General features: G+C 40.6%; 2 protein-coding genes across 3 annotated transcripts in view; one reads left to right on the top strand and one right to left on the bottom strand.

Annotated features, from left to right (window-relative positions):
• Nucleotides 1-1,288: 1,288 nt before the first annotated feature.
• Nucleotides 1,289-8,713, bottom strand: C2H2orf49 (chromosome 2 C2orf49 homolog). Its single transcript, XM_058799891.1, has 4 exons — nt 8,563-8,713; nt 6,532-6,698; nt 4,958-5,330; nt 1,289-2,810 (listed from the first exon to the last, which is right to left on the bottom strand). The coding sequence occupies exons 1-4, from the start codon at nt 8,698-8,700 to the stop codon at nt 2,754-2,756; spliced, it is 735 nt and encodes a 244-aa protein (XP_058655874.1). The 5' UTR covers nt 8,701-8,713; the 3' UTR covers nt 1,289-2,753.
• Nucleotides 8,714-12,394: 3,681 nt separating this feature from the next.
• Nucleotides 12,395-21,812, top strand: part of TGFBRAP1 (transforming growth factor beta receptor associated protein 1) — a 39,457-nt gene continuing 30,039 nt past the window's right edge. For both annotated transcript variants that reach the window (XM_058824770.1, XM_058824769.1), the window contains exons 1-2: nt 12,395-12,599; nt 15,049-15,750. In XM_058824770.1, the coding sequence (XP_058680753.1) occupies nt 15,066-15,750 (685 nt within the window). In that variant the 5' untranslated portion in view covers nt 12,395-12,599; nt 15,049-15,065. The remainder of the gene's footprint in view (nt 12,600-15,048; nt 15,751-21,812) is intronic.

Raw genomic sequence — 21,812 nt, 5'->3', positions numbered from 1 at the left:
TAATTCAACCATCTAAATAGATGTAGCAGATCAGATTTAGTTTATTGCACACCATTTGAAGAACTTGGCTGGCTGACATTTTTGAAGTGCACACTGTGCTAATCAGAACTCAGTGAATGATTAAATTCTATTCCTCGGTGATTTAATTCTATGATGAAAGCTGTAGCAATAGCCACAAAAATCCTTCTTTATCCACACCTCTGAAAGGAGGGCAAACACCTCACTCTCTCCTCAGGGGTCTGCCAATCCCCAGCACACTGCAGCTCTGCTCTAGTGCTTTGCTGAGAGAAGAAAGATTCCTTTGAGCTAAAGGGGTAGTGCCCCTGTACTTGGCACTGATGAGAAGCCACATCTTGAGTCATGTGCTCAGTTTTAGGCCCCTCACTACAAGCAGGAGAGAGGTGCTGGAGTGTGTCCAGAGAAGGGCAGTGGAGCTGAAGGGCAATGGAAGGGGCTGAAGCTGGGAGTTGCCTAGCCTAAAGAAGGCTGAGGTGAGACCTTCCTGCTCTATACAACTGCCTGAAAGGAGATCATAGCAAGGTGGGGCTTGGCCTCTTCTCTCAGTCAGCTGTGATAAGACAAGAAGAAACAGCCTCCAATTTTGACAACGGAAGTTCAGGCCATGTATTAGGAAAATTTTCTTGACTGGATGTGGTAAAGCAGTGGAACAGGCTCCCAGGGAATGGTGGAGTCACCCACCATGCCTGGAAGTGTTCAAAAAACACAGACATGATGCTCTGTGATCCAACTTAGTGTGCATGTGGAATTCAAGTGCAGGTTGGACTTGATGACCTTGGAAGTTTTTCCCTAACTTGATGATTCTAAGAAGGCAATAGGAGCAGCACAGCTTGCACCTTGCCTCCCAGGTGCTACAACAGGTAGCAAAATGGCCCCAGCTTTGGGGAAAGGCAGGTGAAACATGCAAGGCTGGAAAGCATCCCAGCCTGGAAACAGGACTGCTACCACGCAAGAGCAGCATGATGCTATTATTCCAGTGCAGTTCTGCATATACCAACACACACATGCTCCTAGCAACTGGAACTACACAAAATACATCCTAGACTCTAAACCACTGACAGGAAGCCAGCCACAAAACAGAATTCCCGTCAGACTGTTACACAAGTGCAAAAACCAGCACTTCATGCGATACTAACTGCTGCTACTGTTGCAAAGCAGCTACTGACCCTTTTACTCTTAAAATGCTGATTACATCAAGTCCACTGAAATATAACTGTATAAAATGGATAAGCTTAATTACATCACAAAAACAAGGCACTGTTTCGTTTGCTTTTAATTTATTTAAATAGGATAAGGCTACTTAAAAGACAAGTCTTTACATAAAAAAATGTACATTACGTTAAAGTTTGCTGTACTCAAGTACAAAAACTGCACAAATGTTTAGTAAAAGGGAGAGAGCACACCATTTCAAAACACACATTCTTACCATTTTACAGCATTCAAGAGGTGCCTTTTACGTCATAACAGTGAATGGAGAACTTCTGTAAAGTAAAGAACTAAGCTACACTTTTTGGTTTCAATATAAACCAATGTTAAAAATGTAAACAAGCTTTCAGACCACCACCAAACTTCTTTTACTGGGTTAACTAAGTGGATTCAGAAGTTGATTCTTTTTGTTTTACCAAGTCTGGAAGCATTCTTATTATTCTTATTTGCCATTCGTATCTAAAACTGATCTAAACTGGCTTCACCCTGAGCCATTGAGTTTTAATAAAAATGTTTCCATCAACTTAATTGGATTTTTGCCCTGTGAGGCACTACCAATAATCCAGATGAAACACCAAATTTCACAGAAAACCAAAATCCATCTTAAATTATCACAGGAAGGGAAAACAGGTTTGTGGGTTTTTTCCTAGAGTGCAATTACATGTGTTAATGCTCTCAAGGTACTTCTGTCTTCCTATCCACATCCCTCTTCAACAATCTGTCGGCTGAAAAAGCACTGGCCTGTATTCCATTGGTTTTTCCCCAATATTTTATAAATAAGCATGATTGTAACCAGGAAAACAATCAAATTTCCTACACTGGCACATTTTTACACTTATGCATGTAAAAAATATGCCTGTGTACTTAAGAGAACGTGGCACTAATCCATTCACTACTTCATCTCGAAGTTTCATATCACGTATTTCCATCTGTGCATTCCATATCAAGAGAAACTTCAATTTGAAGTAATGCTGTTAAAATAGTTCATCTCTTATTACCAACCTAACTTGCACTGCAAATTCCACACTCCTGTGCAACAAAAAGGAAAAAAAATTCTGCAGACTATCTTATCAGCAGAATGGTAAGTTTTCTCACCTAAATTAATTGCCTTTTTAAAGCCAAGAAGGCTCTAGGGATCACTCTAAATTTCAACAGCTATTTTAATATTTAATCAGATGTGGAATAAAACTGAATCTTAGTGAAACAATGTGCGAATCACAGTGACACTGAGGAGATGAACTATAATAATCTTGAAAACTAAGAGTGGAGGGTTTAGTATTGTGTAATATCACCGCCTTTTAAAGAAGTAATTAACTACTTGGTGTACAAGAGTGGATACTTTTAAGGTGACTGGTGATAGTGACTCCAGCTTTACAACAGGGAGTTGTTAAACTTGTTAAAACTTCACAGCAATCTGAATCTCTGTAAGTCTGTAAATTTTAAAATAATTTTATTTCAACTGTTTAAATATGACCTATCTATTTGAAAATATGGAAGTAATATTTATGTTTTGAGCACCATTAGCTACTTCATGGCCATGTAACATGCTGGATTTTCTTCTTTGCTTCTGAAGGCTTTAGGTCATTCTGGAATACAAGAAAATATATAATTATTCTTAGAGATACTGTGCAAACAGGAGTCAGTCATTGATCTGGCATATTTCAATCTGGTACTATTGCAGTGTTCAGCTACAGGCCACTACAACAGCTTTCTATTGCCATCTTGTGGAGAAAGCTAAATATTACAGAATTTCTCTGGTGAAGATAAAAACAGAGCCAATGAATTTAACTACCTGCAAATCATACATGTGTTTTGGTTTTCAGCCACCTACAATTAAATATTCTTAAATACTCAAAAATTTCTTTCAGTTATGCAGCTTAGAAACAGGTACATACTGGAGTTTCAAAAAATACTTGTGAAGTTATTTCAGGTTGTCTTCTTAAAATGCTTGTTGAAATGGAATTGTGTAAGGAAAATTCCCCAAATACACAACTAGAAAACCAATTTACTTTGGTCAAATAGTAAAAAACCTTAAAAAAAGAAAAAGAAAATTTGGTTTTCCTTTGTAATAACCTGGATAAAAAGAAGATAAATAATTGCCAAAGCCTCAGATGAACTCATCTTTCAAGTCCCCCTGCCCAAAGAAACCTGTAAAAATCAAGAAAACCTAAAGCAAAGAAACACCAGATGAAGTAGTAAAATAGCTCCCTTTCATCATCTAAAGTAATAATAAAAAATAAATTCTGAGAAATTAGAGCTTTAAAGGCTCACATAAGCAGAGGAAATACAGGTATATGAGTTTTCAAGAATATACTGCAACATGCTGGTTCAGGGAGCACAATCTAGAGATCACTCTTTTCTTTAAAAGACTTTCAGTGTTAGTTTATTTACAGGTTGAAAAGGCTGAAAGGTTTAAGGGAATTAGACCCAAAGATAATAGGGACAGTTCTGTGCTATTCATTAATTTTTTCTTGAACATCACGGAACAGTCGCTTGGAGACACAGTTGCCTTTAGTGTCATCACACTAAAAATATATCAGGCTTTACAGCTATCTGCCAAGTAAACTGATTCTTCCTGACAGCATCACTTTCTATTCAATAGCACATTTAAATTAAATGCAAAGAAGCTATGAGGGGTATACTAAACAAGCTTCAAAAGCTCTGTAGGCTCAGATCTGACCAATACTTGGAAGAGTTCTAAATACTGAAAGAAGTTAGTAATACTGGTAGTAGGAAACTACCTACACCTCTCAAGCATAAATTCCATTCAGAGCCTCAGCCATGATTCTTTTAAAAGCTGCTAAAGCTGTCTTTCACAACAGCCATGGGTTTTGGTACTCATGTTTAACAGAAGTCTGATGGAATGTACCAAGCCATGCAGCAGAATATTACCTGCATTCTTTCATTAAAGGACTTAAAAAAAATATGTTAATATTTTTATATATTATTATTAATAATATAAATGTTTTATTGCATCTCATGAGGCAATATTGAGAAAACAAAGTTCAGTGTCATGTCTTAGGAAAATGCTAATCAATGTAACTGCACACTGTATATCTAAAGCTCCCCCTGCAGTTCAACTGAGAATAGATATTTCCATTTCTTCCTTTGAAGCCCAGATTTAATCCTGATATTCCTGTATTCCAGCGGAAATGTGAAAACTCCTTCATTTGTATCATGAAGGAATACAACACAAGTGTTAAGACCTATGTCTGTATCGTGGCATGTTTTTAAGGGATAGCCCATTGCTCCATACTTCCCAAACTAGCTACCCTTTACTAATACTCACTGTTTCTAAATACTCTACTGTAGGGGGATAGAATATAAGGAAATATAGTGTAGAGAGTAATCTCACCCCTAAGGAGTTGCAGCTGGGCCAATTATCAAAGATTAGGAACAGGCCTGACTTTAACAGGCCACAGCTGTAACCAATGAGAAGAAGAGTGCTATAAAAGAGTGGGGTGGCTGGTTGAGAAGGGAACTGGAGTCGGTTGGCTACTTTGTGAAAAGAGAGAGTCAGTGTTCTGAGGAGCTGCCCATGAAACACCAAGAAGGTATGAAACCTTTGCAATAAGAAGACAGCAGTATGGAACCCCTGCAATAACATGACAACACTCTATTAATACTCCAAAATAAAATCATTCTGAAAACTCTTGCAAGGCTCTAACTTTGGCTCCTTTAAATCTCAATTTTACAAAAGAAAGCTGCAAAACAAGATACTGCACAAACGTACCGGCGAATCAGATTCCTCTTTTGGAACAGACCTCTTTAACTTCACAACAGTAGTTCCTGCTATTGGAGACAAAGGGTAAACCTTCAGGCCAGTCAACACACTGCTGTCAGTCTTTGAAACATTGTTCTGCTGAGCCTCATTATTCCTTATTCCCAGCTTAGCGTCCTCTGACAAACTGGAGGCAGACAGGTACGTGGAGGCATTGGAAGGAACGGATAATCTCCTCACGGTGTTGGTGGTGCTGCCAGCGGGAGGAGGCTTCAGGCGATCGGCAGCTCCGTTCTCCGTCTTTTTCACCTTTATGCTTGTACTTGTTGAATTGCCGTCAAACACAATCAATGGCCGCTTCCTTAAACCTTCCACCGTTGTAACACTGAAAATGCAAATCACAAAATTCACAGAAAACGTAGGTTAGATGATCAAAAAATAGCACATCCATGACATGAGTAATTAAAATTAATTTTATCCTACCTGAAGAAAACATATATCCCAAAATACTAATATTAAACTCTGAGATGTCCAAACTTAAATAAAAATAAATATACTTATATACACTTACATACACTTAAATAAAAATAAAAAGCGATAAAAGTTACTTCCAAAATATAAAGGCACAGGGGGCTGCGTGAGGACCAGTGCTCCTCAGCAAGAAGAATTGCACGAGCAACTGTCTAAGCAGACAATTATAGCTGTACAACCAAAGGCACTATGCTTCTACCACTGCAGTTACTCTAGAGTAACTACAGAGATAGTAAGTGTGAAGTATTTCAAAAGATGAGTATTTAGGGAAGGGTGCACTGCCTTTACCTGCAGGAACAGCATCTCATATTCTGATACTTCTGAATTTCCCTGTTCCTACTCTTATTCAAAATCATAATGTTAAGGTAAATCCAAAAGATTGTTAGCTAAGGAATAAAAATACTAAGCAAAAAACCCACACCTTTTTAAAATAAGTCTCCTTTGAATAGGAACCTTAAGTGGATTTAATGACATTTTTTTAATAGTTTGTGCCTTTGAACCTATGTGTAGTCAGAGCAGGCCAGTTCAGTAATCACTGATTCATTAAAAGGAATATTATCAAGCTAATATCGAAACAGCATTATCAGAAAATATCTTGACTGAGAAAAAAATAAAGTACAAAGTCAACATAACTCACACTATATGAATTCAGAGTTTTAAAAATGCAATGCTTAAGAATGACACAGTGTTTGGAAAGTGCAGATTTAAGAAATAAAAAACCCAAACCACCATTAAGAGATATAATACTCCTGTTTAAAAACTTCAATTTTCAGTTTTGATAAAAAGATCTTTTGCACCTATTTCAGCACACTAAGAGTTTCCCACCCAAATACTAACCTCATGCTTCCATCCTCAAGTCCACAGATGTAAACAAACTGAGGTACTCTAACTTCTTATGCACAAGGAAAATAAATTTGACAAGACAGCTCGGTGTTTTAGCCACTGCGACAATGTAACAATATCCAAAAGCTGTACTAGCTTCAGTAATCAGGCAAAGATTAAACAAAATGCATTGTCCTAAATTGTCCAAGTCTGGCCCAATAAAGCTAAATTACCTTTTCTTCTCACTTTTCAAGTCATTTTTCTGTCTTTTCTTTTCCATCATTCTCCCCCATCTACTTTTTGGCAAGTCACGCTGAGGCAGGGGAATGGCATGCTGAATATAGAGATCAGTGAGCCCATCTTTGTCCATCTTTACATCATTTTCACCTAATATATTTTTCTGTGGGGAACAGAAAAAAAGAGTTGTTATTTTTATGACAAATTCAACATTCAACCATCTGAGTGGCATAATTTCTTATTTCAAAATCCACTGTAAAGTATTGTATTGGGCCAGAGTTCCAGAAGTAAAGGGGTGGCTGGGACGATAAGTTTGGAGAGGGCACGATCTGCTCAGTGCCCAAAACAGCCTGGTCTCCTCCCTTCCTACTGTCAAATTCCTTCATTTTCTGGAAGGAATCTGCCTGGATCACACTCAGCCTGTCCCTTCAGTGAGGCAATGGGAAACACAAGATGTTTTGGTCAGTGCATAGTGGTTTCTTTTTCCACCACCTGCAACTGCATTTCTCCACATGTCTCCTCATATGCCTCTTCCCCGTGTGTCCTTTGGAGTCTCCTGCCCCCAGTCTCTGCCACTCTTTAAGTGCATTTGAGCACAGGTGCCATGAGCAACTCTGCTACAAATTCAGGGGTGTGATGGGCTGCTTTCTTCAACAGTGAGAGACACAGACCCAGCTGTGACCAGCACTGGGCAGTCATTCACCTTTGCCAACACAGGTCAACCCTGTAGCCTCTATCTACCCAAAATACTGCAAGTTTTCCCAAGGAAAACAGCAGCCAAAAAGGGGAAGAGTTATGACAGTCATACTGTTGGTGGCTGATGTTTTCATGCACTCTTAAACACGCTTCCCTGAACCCAACTACAATACCAGAGCTCTTTTTCACATGTCTAGAAAACAGACAACTAGAATGTAATGCAAGTCGAACTTTTGGATGTAGAACTGCATTATTTTTACCAATTCCCCAAGAATAATGGAGATAAGTTTCATCCCAAGATGAGGAAGAACTTCCTTACAGTAAAGATGGCAGAGCACTGGAACATGCTCCCCAGTGAGGTTGGACTCTCCCTCTCTGGAGACATTCAAAACCCACCTGGATGTGTTCCTGTGTCACCTGCTCTAGGTGACCCTCCCTTGGCAGGGGTTTGGACAAGATGATCTCCAGAGGTCCCTTCCAACCCTAACTATTCTGTGATTCTAGGAACTACCAATTATAACACCAGTTTTCTTTCTAATTGTGTATTGGGTTGTGAACATTTCTTGGTACCTCATGCTAAATTTATGGGGTGTGAAAACGACTCCACTAACATCCTACAAATTGAGGTCATTGAGAGCAGGTCAAGCCTCTGCCACTACTGATTCTGGCAACATTTCATGACTTCTGATGTTGGCCTGAAACCTGTCCATATAGGCTGCATGGACAAAAGCATATGAAAATTCTTTCAGCTTATCCAAAACCCTGAAACTTCAATTACTATTGTTTCATGCACCTGAAATTTTCAGCCAAGGCAGTAACTAGTATTCCAAACACCAAATAAACCTTTTTATTTGGTCCTAAACTGTTTATAACCCACTTTCAAACTCAACTATCAAGTATCAATATTTATGGATTAAAGCATTAGCTTGATTGATTACATAGGCTGCATTTCTTTAATTCATAGAACTGTTAGGGTTGGAAGGGAGCTCCGGAGATGATCTGATCCAACCAACCTGCTCAGGCAGGGTCACCTAGAGCAGGACACACTGGTTATGGACGTGGCAACTTTAACAGTGTAAACTCATCCTTCCACAGCCACTTTACTGTATGCAGACACTGTCACAATTTGGGAAAATTGCTTTTGAGCACCCTCGGTGTTCAAGCACAGCCCCTTTGCAAACACGGAGACATCTCCCGCGCCAGAGGCTCCTCTCCGCGAGTTCATGGTGTCCAGAGCACCGACTTGGTGCCTGCTCTTCCCTGAGCGCCGTGACTCTCTTCGCCCCGCCTCAGGGGCCGCCGCTCCGCCCGGCCCGGCTCCCCGGACGCACCTGCTCCAGGGTGAGCCGCAGGAATTCCTCCGAGAGCAGCTCCGGATGCAGCAACAGCAGCTCCGACTCCGAACGCCCAGACCCGCACTCCTCCTCGCCACCGCCGCCGCCCGCCCGGGCTCTTCCCTGCGCCGCCATCTTCTTCCCCCGGCGGCCCCTTCCCGGCCCCCACAATCCCGCGCGCGGAGGGAAACGCGTCTCCAGAGCAGCCGCGCGCCCCGGTGGCGTCACGGCCGGAGCGGGGCCGGAGCGGGGCAGCGGCGGGGAGGGACGGCGGGGCCGGGGGTGCGCCCTGCCGGGACGGCGCCGCTCCGCGGGGCAAACATACAGAATCCCACAGAATGACAGAATATCCTGAGTTGGAAGAGGCCCACAAGGATCAATGTAGTGCCGTTCCTGGCCCTACACAGGACAGCCCCAAGTATTACACCCCGTGTCTTAGAGTGTTTTCCAAATGCTTGAACTCTGTCAGGCTTGGTGCTGGGACCACTTCCCTGGGGAGCCTGTTCAGTGCCTGACCACCCTTTGGTGAGGAACCTTTTTCTAATATCCAACTTAAGCCTCCCCTGATATGGCTTCAAACCATTCTCTTGGGTCCTGTCACTGGTCTCCAGAGAGAAGGGATCAGTGCCTGCCCCTCATGAGGAGCCTCTAGAACCATGATAAGCTCTTTTTTCAGTCTCCTCCAGGCTGAACAGACCAAGTGTCCTCAGCCACTCCTCACGCGGCTTCTCCTCAAGGCCCTTCACCTTTGTAGCCCTACTTTGGATGCTTTCCAATAGCTTTATGTCTTTTTTTATATTGTGGCACCCAGAACTGTCTGCAGCACTCGAGGTGAGGCCACCCCAGCTCCGAGCAGAGCAGGACAATCCCCTCCCTTGCCCAGCTGGCCATGCTGTGCCTGATGCCCCTCAGGACAGGGCTGGCCCTCCTGGCTGCCAGGGCACTGCTGGCTCATGTTCAACTTGTCACTGACCCTTGGGTCCCTTTCCATGGCACTGCTCTCCAGCCTCTTGTTTCCCAGTCTCTCTATACATCCAGGGTTGTCCCATCCCAGGTGCAGAATCCAGCACTCGCCCTTGTTAAACATCATACAGCTAGTGATTACACAGCACTGGTTTGTCTGGGTTTCTCTTCGAGGCCTCTCTGCCCTTGAGGGAGTTAGGTGTTGCTGATAAGGTGAAGTCACCCCCCAGCTGATAGCATGGAACTAACCGGGAGAATATCTGTTTTATTGTCATTCTGTCAGCACACTGTAGTATGAATGCTTTGTGCTGCTGCATGCCGGATCTTTGCTATGGAGTTAAACCCGATCTCCATCCTGCCCATACTTGTGACACCCACTGGTTAATGCTGCTTGATAAGCAACAACAAAAGTTGCTTTGTAGTTCCAAACTACAAAAGCTGCCTGCCCGTTGAAGTCTGTTCCCCCACTTACATGTTTAAAAGCTGAACAGAGAATTACAAATGGTTACATGTGTAAATAACCGTGTAGTTTTTACAACATAAAATTACAAGGTAATTTGAAGTACTTGAGGCATTTTACAGAATTGCAAGGCACAGGCAACAATGTAACACAATAAAAGTACATCCACGTGGAAGGAGTTGAAGATACATTACTATGTATGTCACTTTAGAGCCTTCATGTATGCAGCGCTTCAAAAGGCATAAATTCGAATTTTCAGTATTTAAAAATCATTTAAGTGTACAAGTAAGTAGTAACATTAAATGATATGGCTTCCTCAAAAGTGTCTTCTGGCCGTATATACAATTTGTTCCCTTGTGCTTTTTCTCTTCAGGGAAGCGGCATCCAAGGGGAAGCATGGGCTGGGTGCCAGGGCTGCCCAAAGCCCAACTTTACACTTCTGTGCCCAGCAGGCACACAGCTATAGACTATTCTATTTTCATTTTCTCATTCATTTCTCACTTCAGCCAATTATGTTGCAAAATCAACTGAACTCAAGTTATCTTGTGAATGAATATAGCTTTTAGGGTGAATGTTCAGCCTGGATTTGGTGCTTATTTCAATGAATGAAATTACTTTCTTGTAAACTGCATGGATCATCTCCCTCTTCCTAAAGTACCTTGTAAGTTCTGCCTCACAGAAACATATCCTTGCTAACTGAATTAGTTGTGCTGATCAAGACTTTTACCCTGTGATTTTCTTATGTTACTATTTACTTTGTAGGCATTTGTACCCAAAATTATAGATCCTCTTTGACTAACCAAAGCATGTCCTCTCACAATAAAGTTCTGAAAGAGATGAAATGCAAACAGTCTGATAAAAATATAATCCTTCTTTTCCAATTGCTGTAAAAATAATAGAATTTTAATGAGCTATATTGTTTTCATACACTTGTTGAGTGATCCTATTACATTTCATAGTAGAGTTATTTTTTGTATTTTTTTGTTAATGCAATAGAGTAATTTTAAATAAATGATACCAGGTATTATTTTCTATTATTTTTCTTTTTAAGATTTTACAATTAGAAAAAAAAAATGCTTTACATCTGTTCTGATCCTTGTTCTTTACTTTGTTCATTAGGTGAATGTGTTGTCCCAAAATAGCTTCTTTCACTCAGTGAGCAAGAGGCCAATCCACACAGAGAATTGAGATATTTGAATTATTTACAGTTCTGCGCAGAAAGAGGTGCTGGGCAGCAAATACTTACCATTTATGTATGTTAGCAAACAAAGGCATTAATGTTCATTGGCTACAAATTACATAATTCTTTCATTAATTAATCTTCTATTGGTCAATGATTCCCTCACTTCTCATGCTGATTAGCTTGCACAGTCTTCCTGTTCTCTTGAGCTGATGGGTTTCTTGGGCCATAAGTCAGTGATTGTAGCTCTTGCCCCACCAGAATTACCTTTTACCCAGTCAGATCTGATTCCAGCAGAGTTGATGAGCAGGCTTTGTTAGTTTCTTCCTTATCTTGGGAATTTTGCCAAATGTATTTGTGGCCCTCAAAGTCTGCATTCTTTGTGTCCACTATCAGGAGCACACCCTTCTCGACAAGCTGTGTTAACCTCCTCCTAGGTTACTGAGGCATGTCAAGCCCTAAACTTTAATAGCGCAATTCTACAGATAAGTAATTTATCTTTTTAACATTTAATAGTTGAGAGTTACATGTTTATTTATTTATATAAATAATAGTAGTAGTATAAGTCTCTTATAATATATGAGACTTATATAATATATAAAATACTATATACAAACAGCGTTATTGTAAGTCTCATAATAGATACTAGACTTTTACTATTATTAAATCAAATTTGAGTGAGGGCACTTTCTGGGAACCTGAAAAAAGCATCTCCCACATATATATGTGTGTGTGTGTGTGTTTGTGTATCTATTTGGCTTTGGACTCTCTTGTGTATCTATTTTAAATATATATACAAATAAATATATGCATATAAATATTAGGATAGATAGATAGATAGATAGATAGATAGATAGATAGATAGATAGATAGATAGATAGATAGATAGATAGATAGATAGATAGATAGATAGATAGATATAAAAAATAAGTGCATTAGTCTCGTCTCCCGGCTGCCGGGTTGCGGAGCTCCCCGGGGCGCCCCGTGCGCTCCCGGCCGGTGCAGCCCGGCTCTCCCGCACGTGACCGGACGCGCCTCCCGCCGCTGCCCGTGCCCGGTGACGCGGCCGGGGCGGGGCCGGCGCCTCACCGGAAGCGGCGCGTCCCCCCCGCCCGCCGCCGGCGGATCGCAGCGCGCCCCGAGGCGGCCCCGGCCGCCGGCACCGCACCGCGAGGCCCCGGAGCGGCGGGCCCGGCTCCGCTGTGCGCCGGCAGGTGCTGCGGGAGGGCGGCGGGAGAGGCCCCGTGTGCGGGTGCGGGAGGCGGGCGCGCCGGGGCCGGCCGGCGGCGGGCCTGGCTGCCCGCGGTGTGTGAGGGCACGGGCGGCGCGTCCCTGCCCTCCCGGGCTCCGCGGCTCCCAAGAGTTGTACCACAGGGTAATCGGAGCCCGCGCACGGTGCAGGAGCGCGGGCTGTGAGGGAGCCGAGCGCAGGTGAGGGAGGCAGGGTGTTGCTCTCCGAGGCAGGGAGGGCGCAATGTAATGCAAGGTTATTGCTTAACTGGAGCGGGGGAGAGCTGCTTCCCTCTTCTTGCAGGAAATGAGTGCGTGCGGGGTGATTATTGCGCTTAAAAATCAGTGCCTACTAGACTGATAATTTTCTTGACTGTTGCTTTATTTTTCTCTGACAGGAAAACATCCCCATTATCTTGTTTTTCGGGCTTCTTACATCTAAATGTAGTATAAGAAATACTATCTGTAACTATGGGGTGGCCTCTTGCACTTCAAAGGAACAGCATGTTCTGTAGAACCTGTTCCTTTACAATGCTCACTGGCCCCTAAGGTTTCATTAACGAGAACAAAAGAAATGCTAAAAAAGAGGTTATGTCCAGGTCATGCATGTTGGCACTGTTTGTTCCTAAAAGCTTTTTCTCACATCTTTTTTTATTCTAGAACAGATGTTTTCATTTCTTTCTTACCAGACTTATGAAGTACTATGGATTTTTTGTTCTTTCTGTTCAAGAGTGATGTATCTGTTAAGATTTCTTTCATACTTTTAATTCGCATCAACTTTGATTTGGGAAATTCTTTTTGACTTTTTAACACATATTGGTCAGGAGTAGAATTCTGCATTTCTCTCAGTGGCACATATTCCCATTTTTACTTTGGGCTGCAGGAGCATACTGAGTCCTTAGCAGCTTCAGGTATGGAAGCTGCCTGACCTCTGCAGACAGTAGTTTATCACTTCAGGCTACAAACAGGCTCTTAAGAACTGTCGGGGTTGTTTTGGCAGTCAACGTTTGGACAGTCCTCTTTAACTTAAAATTCTGTGTTTCTTTTGATCATGTTGGAGAATAAGGTGGTTGTGTTGCCAGACTTGCATTGTCATTTTACCCTCAGCTATTTCTCTAGTGCTTCCTAGGTTTGTTTGGTTGTTTGGTTTTTTTGTTGAAGATCGTAACACTAATTTGCACTCCAGCTGAAGATAGAACTTGAAAATGTCATGGAAGCCCAAACTAAAATCTTTTTAACTTCTGATAAAAACCCAAAAAATGAACTATGAAGTATTTGGCACTAACACTTACTACTGTATCTTGGGAGTATGGTTTGCTTCTAGTTTTATGTAATTTTATGTAATCTTAGTTTTATGTAATTTTATTTCATGATTACCTGCAAGTTGTGTACCTTATCTTTTCTAACTCAGTTACAGAAAATTTGATCATAGTTTTTAGTGTTCTCTTGCAAAAACAAAGGGTTTTGTTAGATGTAGTAACTGGAAACTAAATTTGTTTTGTCTGTGTTTAGTTTCAATTTGGTTTACAGGACCAGTTTGTTGATGTTGGTTTCTCTGTTGGTCCACAGAGATTTCATTTGATGTTTTGCATCTCCACTGTACATGTGGAGCAGAAGTGATTGTGTGTGTTTGAGATGTTTAGTGTTGTGCCTGCGTTGGCTAAGTGAGCATTACAGACCAGTCATGACAAATTAAAAAGATTAAACAAGGCCAGCAGTTTCTCATTTGCTCTTCTTTGGAGTGTTGAGCACAGCTGTCTGCTGGCTTCTTACAAAAATAACACAAGTCTGGAGTATAATAAAATTGCATGGATTGTTTTTAAAACAGTATTATCTGCTTCATAAATTGCTTCTGTCCCTTGACAGTGCTTGATTGGAGAGGGGTAGGTATAGTTTGTAGAATAAATATTAAAAGTGCTGTTTAGCACTCAAAAACCGGCTTTTGGAATTATTATGGTGGTGGAAAACAGAAACACTCTGAATTTCTGTGATGCTGCTTCTTGAGCTTAATGAATGACCCAAACCAACAACTTTTATTATGAGTTGTATGATACCTTGTGTAAGTTATTCTTGAACTGGCTTGGAAAGTATGTATTTCTGATTGCTGGAGACTAAGGAATGTAAAATATGTGTTAAAATGTGATATTTTGTGAAGGGGCTGTGTATTAATAGGCCTACAGTGGAGTGTGAAGCAATATGACATGTTAAATAGTAGCACTAAATTTCCTAAGAGGCCTTGCAGCCTCTCAGGAAATCTAAGACCTGAAGCTTGTCTGTTTTCATGTACAGGTGGTAGAAACCTGTGCATGACAGGTTTATTAGTAACTAAGTACTGGCAATAACCTCCTGTAGTGCCAGTGTCTGAGAGAGCCAATAACATGCTGGTTACTTGTGGAGAAAGCATCACTTCAGAATATCTGGGTGCTGTTGTGAATCTGTTTCAGAACAGGTTAGAAGTAGAAGCATACAATTTGATTAATTTCTGTTATTAATGTGCTTGCTCTGGCTTCTGTAGTTGGGTTAGAAGTAGAGTATAGACTATTAAAAATGCAGTAGTTAAGTTTTTGTATAAGTGGATGTGAAATTGCTTTCTCTGATATCTGATTCTACATGCAGAGGTAAACAGTAGTGTTTTTTTCTCTTTAATTAGATCACCCAGAAGACACAATGAGCGTTAAAGCTTTCAAGCTCGTTTCTGCTGTTGAGCGGGAGATGTTAATGGGAGACAAAAACTACATCAACATCGAGTGCATTGAGTGTTGTGGGAAGAACCTCTATATTGGAACCAATGACTGCTTTATCTATCACTTCCTGTTGGATGAAAAGGTATCCACAGCTGGAAAAATAACTTTTGCTGCCACCAAGCAACTACACAAATACCTGGGTTTGAAGAAGCCTGTGAGCGAGTTGAAAGCAGCCTCTGCCCTCACAAGACTGCTTGTGCTCTGTGACAACACGATAACACTAGTGAACATGATCAGCTTGGAACCTGTCCCCACTGGTGCTAGGATCAAAGGAGCTGTGACATTCACCCTGAATGAAAACCCTGTGAGTGGGGATCCTTTCTGCGTTGAAGTTTGCATTATCTCGGTCAAGCGCCGGACCATTCAAATGTTCATGGTGTTTGAAGACAGAGTCCAGATAGTGAAGGAAGTGTTTACTCCAGAGCAACCCTGTGCTGTGGCTGTAGATGGTTACTACTTATGCCTTGCCCTTACTACACAGTATATAATTTTGAATTACAATACTGGCGTCTCCCAGGACCTATTTCCTTATTGCAGTGATGAGAAACGGCCAATTGTGAAAAGAATAGGCAGACAAGAGTTTCTGTTGGCTGGCCCTGGAGGCCTAGGTGAGACTAAGGATTTTAATTTTTTGCAATTTTTATAACTTCTCTTTATTTCTCTGAATTTCTGAAGCAAAGCTTTAGAAATCAAGTGTTATGCATAATAATGATGATTTCCTTCACAGGTCTATATTGGAACACTGAGATAAAAGGGAGATGGTAAATTTTTGATACTTAGTACTATTATAACTGTAGAATAATATTATAACTGTAAAAAACCACTCTAAGTGGTTTTTTATTAATGCACAAAATTTTATTATTATTTTTATTTTCATTATGTGTTTTATTTTAATCAAAGCTTCATTTCATTGTACCTTGCAGTCCCTAGCAAAAACAAATTGTTGAGTACCAAGTGAAGTTTCAGAGATTGATAGAAAGTCTGTAGTGACTAGAGGGTTTGTTGAGGGTTGGTGGGTTTGTGAATGTTGCTACAAAATTGTTCAGTTAGTGTAGATGAATTAATTTTTTCCTCAGTTGCTATTCAGAAGAGCTCTTATGAAGTCCATTTTATAGATTTTAATACATTCACAAGAAGGTATGTCGTGCTACAGTATTAGTAAGAACCTTTAGTGGAAGTAAGTTGCATCCTACCTCCTATAATAGTAAACACTCTCCTAACTGTAGGTGTTATCAGATACTACCCAGTTTTTATGCTCTCATTTGCTTTATATTTTTAGTAGTATTTTTCAGCTCTGTGTTAGCAGAAAATGATAGTTTAAGTATTGCAAAACCAAAGTTAAATCATGTGAAATCATGCTCTTATCTAAGAGCTGACTGTAAGGACTACTGTAATCTATCTAAATGGGCAATATGCTGTGAAGTCAGTAATCTTGAGCTTTTTTTGGAAAAGCTGCAATATCCCAGAGCTGACATACCACAGGCAGAATGCTGTCATGCTGTTTGCCATATGACTCTCCTTTCAGGAGACACTGTTTATGTATTTTCCCTGAAACATTAGGAATAGCCTGGCACAAAGTTCACAGCTATTTAGGTTCTTAATTTGGGGTTTGGTTTTTTAATATACATTCCAAAGAAAATCAAGTGTGCAATATAAATTCCAAAGAAAATCATTGCTTGTATTGAAGTTTTGCTTTGTGACCAGAATGCAAGATGTACATCAACTCACCAGCTTTTCTCTAAAGAAGTAGACTCAGTAGAATTTGAATTTATGTTAATTAAAGATGTTCCAAGATGAACTTGGGTTTTTTTTTCAGATACAGTGCTTTTCTAAGTCATTTTGGCTGCCCACTTGCTATTAAAGCTCTTAGTTCTTTTAAATATGGATCTGCAGTTTTGGACATTAACTGTTTTAGTAGTGCTAGGGAAGTTAAAATTTGTCAATTAGCTGATTTTCTGAGAAGATTCCATTATTTCTTTAATTTTTAAAATTATTTAGGCATGTCAAAACAGATTCTGTTCAAGTAATTTATCTTTTTTTTTGTCTTTAAGAATATAATTTGAAAAGCATAATTGTATTTAGTTAAGAATCAGAATTTTATTTAGTGTGACTTGCTTTTGTCTACTGTACTGTAAGAAAGATGCATGAACAGAAGATGACTTATAAAGTACAACATCCTTGTGTAAGTAGAATGTCAGGTATGGGAGATGTTAAGCAAGTGCACTTGTGCTGCTGTAAACCACATGCTATAAACCACTCTTTTCCTCATGATGTGGGCAAAGTCTTTCTTGAACTGCCTCAGAGACCTTTTAGAGTATTTGCTATCAACTGCATAGTTTTTCCTTGCTTAATTCACCTTTTTTTTTTTTTATCTCCTGTTCTCTATTCCCTCCCCAGTGATGTTTTGACTAAGTATTATCCATCTTGCTGTTCCTCCTTGGTACAATTCCTAGTGTGTTTAACACTTGTCTCTTTGAAGTTATGAAGATGGTTGGGCACCTTTTTAGTAGATAAGCATTGTGTATCTTGGTATCTCAGGTGGGCCTCTGCTGTGGAATGCATGGACTTGCAAAGGCTTGATGTAAATCTTCAGCTCCAATTTTGTTTGCTTTCATATGTCTCATTGATCATGGCGTGCTGGTTTGGCACTTGGTAGAGCATCTGTGCTAAGTTCAACCTCTTTTACAGAGATGGAGATATCCTGCCTTAATGTATTTGCTTTAGAGTGTTTGAAGTGACACTTATTTGTATTAATTTTCTTTGGAGTTAAGACTGGAATTTAGATTAGCAAAAAGCAAGTGCTTAAAATGATAATCAATGTAGAACATCTCTGAGTTTATTGTGTATGTAACCTTTTTCTTTATCTGTACACTGGATTTTAAAATGGTTGTTAGAATTGTTCATAGCAGATCCTTAGCCGTTTGGCACTTTGTTGTCTTTACTTGCAGTTAGTATTTAGCTCTTTCTTTCAAAAGTGGGAAGAACTTCATTTTTGGTGCTTCTTCTTTCTGTCCAGTAATTAGTTAATTTACTGTTGAAAATCAGTCCTTTGTGATATGTATGAAACTGCTTACCAAAATTCAGTTTTCTAGTTTGTGGAACTCTTGTTGCATGTTTTTATCAGATTTCCTATTGTACAGAGGCTTTAAGTGTTTAAAATTACAGTGGACACTTCTTGATATTGGCACAGGGTATGCTTCCCAGCACCAGCTGGAGCAACTGCCCAGAAGGTCTGAGGTGGTGACTCAGGCTGAGCTCGCAGTGGAGGGTGCAGCTCCTCACACCCTGAGCTGAGCAGAGTGTCTCCTGCCTCATGCTGAGACTGCACCAGGGAAAAATATTGGCCTTGCCTCTATGTGTGCTTGGCTGAGGATTTCTGTTGCCAAGTGAATGAGATGCAGTGGGAGGTCAGCTGAGTACATGGCACCAGAGATGGCAGAAAGGAAATTGAATCTTCTCCAGGACACAGGCTTGAGGCTTGAACCTCCAGCTGTACAGAGGGGAAGGACTGGCTGGGTCTCTGCTGTTCTGTGATGGCTGACGCAGGAAACTCATGACTTCTGATAATGGGAAGAGCTCTCCTTCTCTGCTTGCTGATCTACATCCATATAATACACTCAGTGCTTACAGTAGCAGATGAAAAGCAGGAAGTTCTGTCCAACAAGTCATCTAAGCCTGTACAATGCAGTAGCACCAGGAGGAATTAGCAAATAATAGTGGGAAACTCCCTTATATTGGAGATGGGAGTTTTCTCATCAACCCTGCCGCTAAGGAAACATCTTGGGGAGGAGTACATGGATTGTGTAGACCACTAATGGATTGTACAGTTTGTGGTGATGAGTTTTGTCTTTTAGGACTATGGATCCCTATTTAAGGAAGAGATGGGATCCACCTGGTCAAGTGAGGCAAAAGTGTTTTTATCATCTTGACTGAGCAACACGGTGAGTTGGATTTAGGTTAGGCTGTGTTGGCAAACAAATCAGTGCAAGGTGGTGTGATGAGAGACTTCATAAGCAGCAAACAGAGCTGAAGAAGTTTTGTTTCAGGCATATGCAGAGGAAGAAGTCTTTACAGAACATTGTGGTAGTGGAAGCTCTCTAACTTTTTCTGGGAAATCAGCACAGCTGTGTTTTAACAGCTGAAATGGGAGTTAACCTTCTAAAGGGGCAGCACAGCAGCAGACAAGGAGGCCAGGAGTTTTCCAGAGTGCACTGATAGTGACCAAGGAGATGATGAAGGGGTGTGCTCTGTTGAACATCAGTGTGTTATCAGCATTGTTCTACTCAGTCCAAAACACCAGCTGCTAAGAAAATTAACTCTATCCAAAATCAGGGCAGAGGCTAATGTCCATCTGGCATTGACTGTGCTGAACACCATGAAGGGCAACAAAAAGAGCTTCTACAAGCATATCAGCAGCCCAGGAAGGCTAGTGGAAGCCCACTGTTAAATGGGGTGGAGCACCTGAATCTAAAGGGCATGGAAAACACTGAGGAGCTTAATGCCTTCTTTATGTCAGTCTACTGGTATGACCTTCTTTCAGGAATCATCAGCCCTAAGGAACAGTGGGAAAATTTGTTCTCAGCAGAGGAGGATCAGGTTATGGACAGTCAAATCCATGGGACCTGATGGGATGTTCTCATGAATGCTTGAGGGTGATGGTCAATGTCATTTTGAGGCCAATTTTTTATCTTTGAAAGATCATGATGATCAGAGGATGTTCCTCAGAACTGGAAGAAAACAGATGTTTTCACTGCTGCCTTAGGTGATCAAGAGAAAGGAAGCAGGGAAGTGCAGCCAGCCCTACCCTGATCCCTCGGGAAGGGGATCTGAGAAAATCCTGGAGGCTGTTTCCAAATATACAAAGAGCAAGAATGTGATTTGAAGTAATCCATGTGGATTTAAAAAGGGAAAATTACCTGGCCAGACTGTCTTCTGTGATTAGAGGCCGGCTTGGCGAATGAGGGGAGCTGTGATCCTGTGAAGTTCAGAGAGGCTTTGACGCTCTCTGCCATGACATCCTTTGCAGACAAAGAGATGAAGAATGAGCTGGAGAAACAGCTGAGGTGGATTGAAAGCTCAGCTGAAAGATTTATTGTCAGCAGTGCAGAGGGCAGGTGGGGGCCAGCCTCTGGTCCTGTACCCCAGGGGGCCAATGTGAGGTCAGTACTAACATCATTTTAACAACATGGCTGGTAGGAATGGGCGCACCTTCAACAGTTTGCTGATGATACAAAATATTTCTGTTACTCTTGGTGCTGAAAACTGTAGCTTTGTTTCAGGTAACTCTTGTAATCTGTGGGTAGCCTATGCAGTTTTAATATGGAATTGATTCCCAGCCTCGTCTGGTTTCATCAGATGCATTCCTGTACTATGAAGACTGTGGTTCCTGGTTGTAGTTATGTTTATTGTTATCCTTACGTGAGAGCTGGATGAAGACAGAAAATGCATCATTCTGCCTCAGAAGCTCTAGCTATTGAAGGCAGAGGGATGTAGAGAGACATTGGATGGAATGCATGCCTTTTCACTTCCATAAAAGATTTTTAAAATTACCTAAAAAAGATATTTTTTATTTAAAAAAAATATGGGTTTTATAATTATTTGTGTTTGAACATCACAGAAATAGAAAAGCCTAAGAATTAGTCTTTCAAATGTATAAGCCTTAAGTTTACAACTGGTTAGCATGTATTTAGTACAGGTTTTCTCCCATGTTTGGAAGTGGGATTATATCATGGAATAACAACTGAAAGCCTTTAAAACTGGACAGTACATTTTGCCTGACATAAAATTTTACTGCTGAGTCATAAGAATATCAAGATCTGTAGAGTAAATTAAGAATTATATGTTGCAACTTAGAAATTTTCTGTAAGGTGCTCTGGTTGAAAAGCTGATCATTGTAGTGAAAAAGAACCCTTAGTCAAGGGGAAATGGCTGATCATTTGAAAGCCACTGTAAGGGATCCAAAAGCTTAGTCTCTATAATGTAGTTCTGTAAAAGTTTACATTCTTCTGTTTTGTTTTCTCTGTTTTACTTTTTTTTTTCATTCATTCCGTGAAGGTCCTTGTACCCAGCTCGCCTTGCCTCATTATCCTCTGTTTGGAAGAGATTTTGTAAATTGAATAACATAATCTTTTAATCTCTTCTGTTCTTTAGAGCTCAGACTTATTCTGCCAGCTGTCAAATGGCTCACTGCTGCCAAAGATCAATTTTCATGGGCATGTCTTTTTAATGGCCTGAGAATTCTTGGTTTAAGGGATATGAATTCATATTTAGAACAGAAGTTTATACTGTGCTGGTAAATATTTATGGAACTGGGCCTGAAAATTTTGACTGAAATTTCTCTTCAATTGATGTCTCAGAATTGGGAAATAGCTATATGAATAGAACCAGTGGCATGTGGTTCTAAAGCAATTTAAAATTTAAAAGTTTATTAAGCTTGGAGAAGAATGGAGGACAGAATAGGCATGAGGCAAAGTTTTTTCATCGTGAAAAAGCACCCTGCAATTTCACTGAAGCTTTAATCTGATTATTCTGAAGACAGCATAGGAGTTATCACTGTAATAACAGAAAGTCCTTACTTTGTGCTGCTTTATAAACAGCCTCTGCATTTTTTCAAATGATTGAAAATGCAGATACTTCACAGGAAGTGACTCACCCCAAGGAGCTGGGCCCT

The sequence above is a fragment of the Ammospiza caudacuta genome, chromosome 2, assembly GCF_027887145.1.
Source record: "Ammospiza caudacuta isolate bAmmCau1 chromosome 2, bAmmCau1.pri, whole genome shotgun sequence".
NCBI classification, from domain to species: Eukaryota; Metazoa; Chordata; class Aves; order Passeriformes; family Passerellidae; genus Ammospiza; species Ammospiza caudacuta.
Note: the sequence above shows the minus strand (reverse complement) of the source record. Positions and strands in the feature narration are given on the sequence as shown.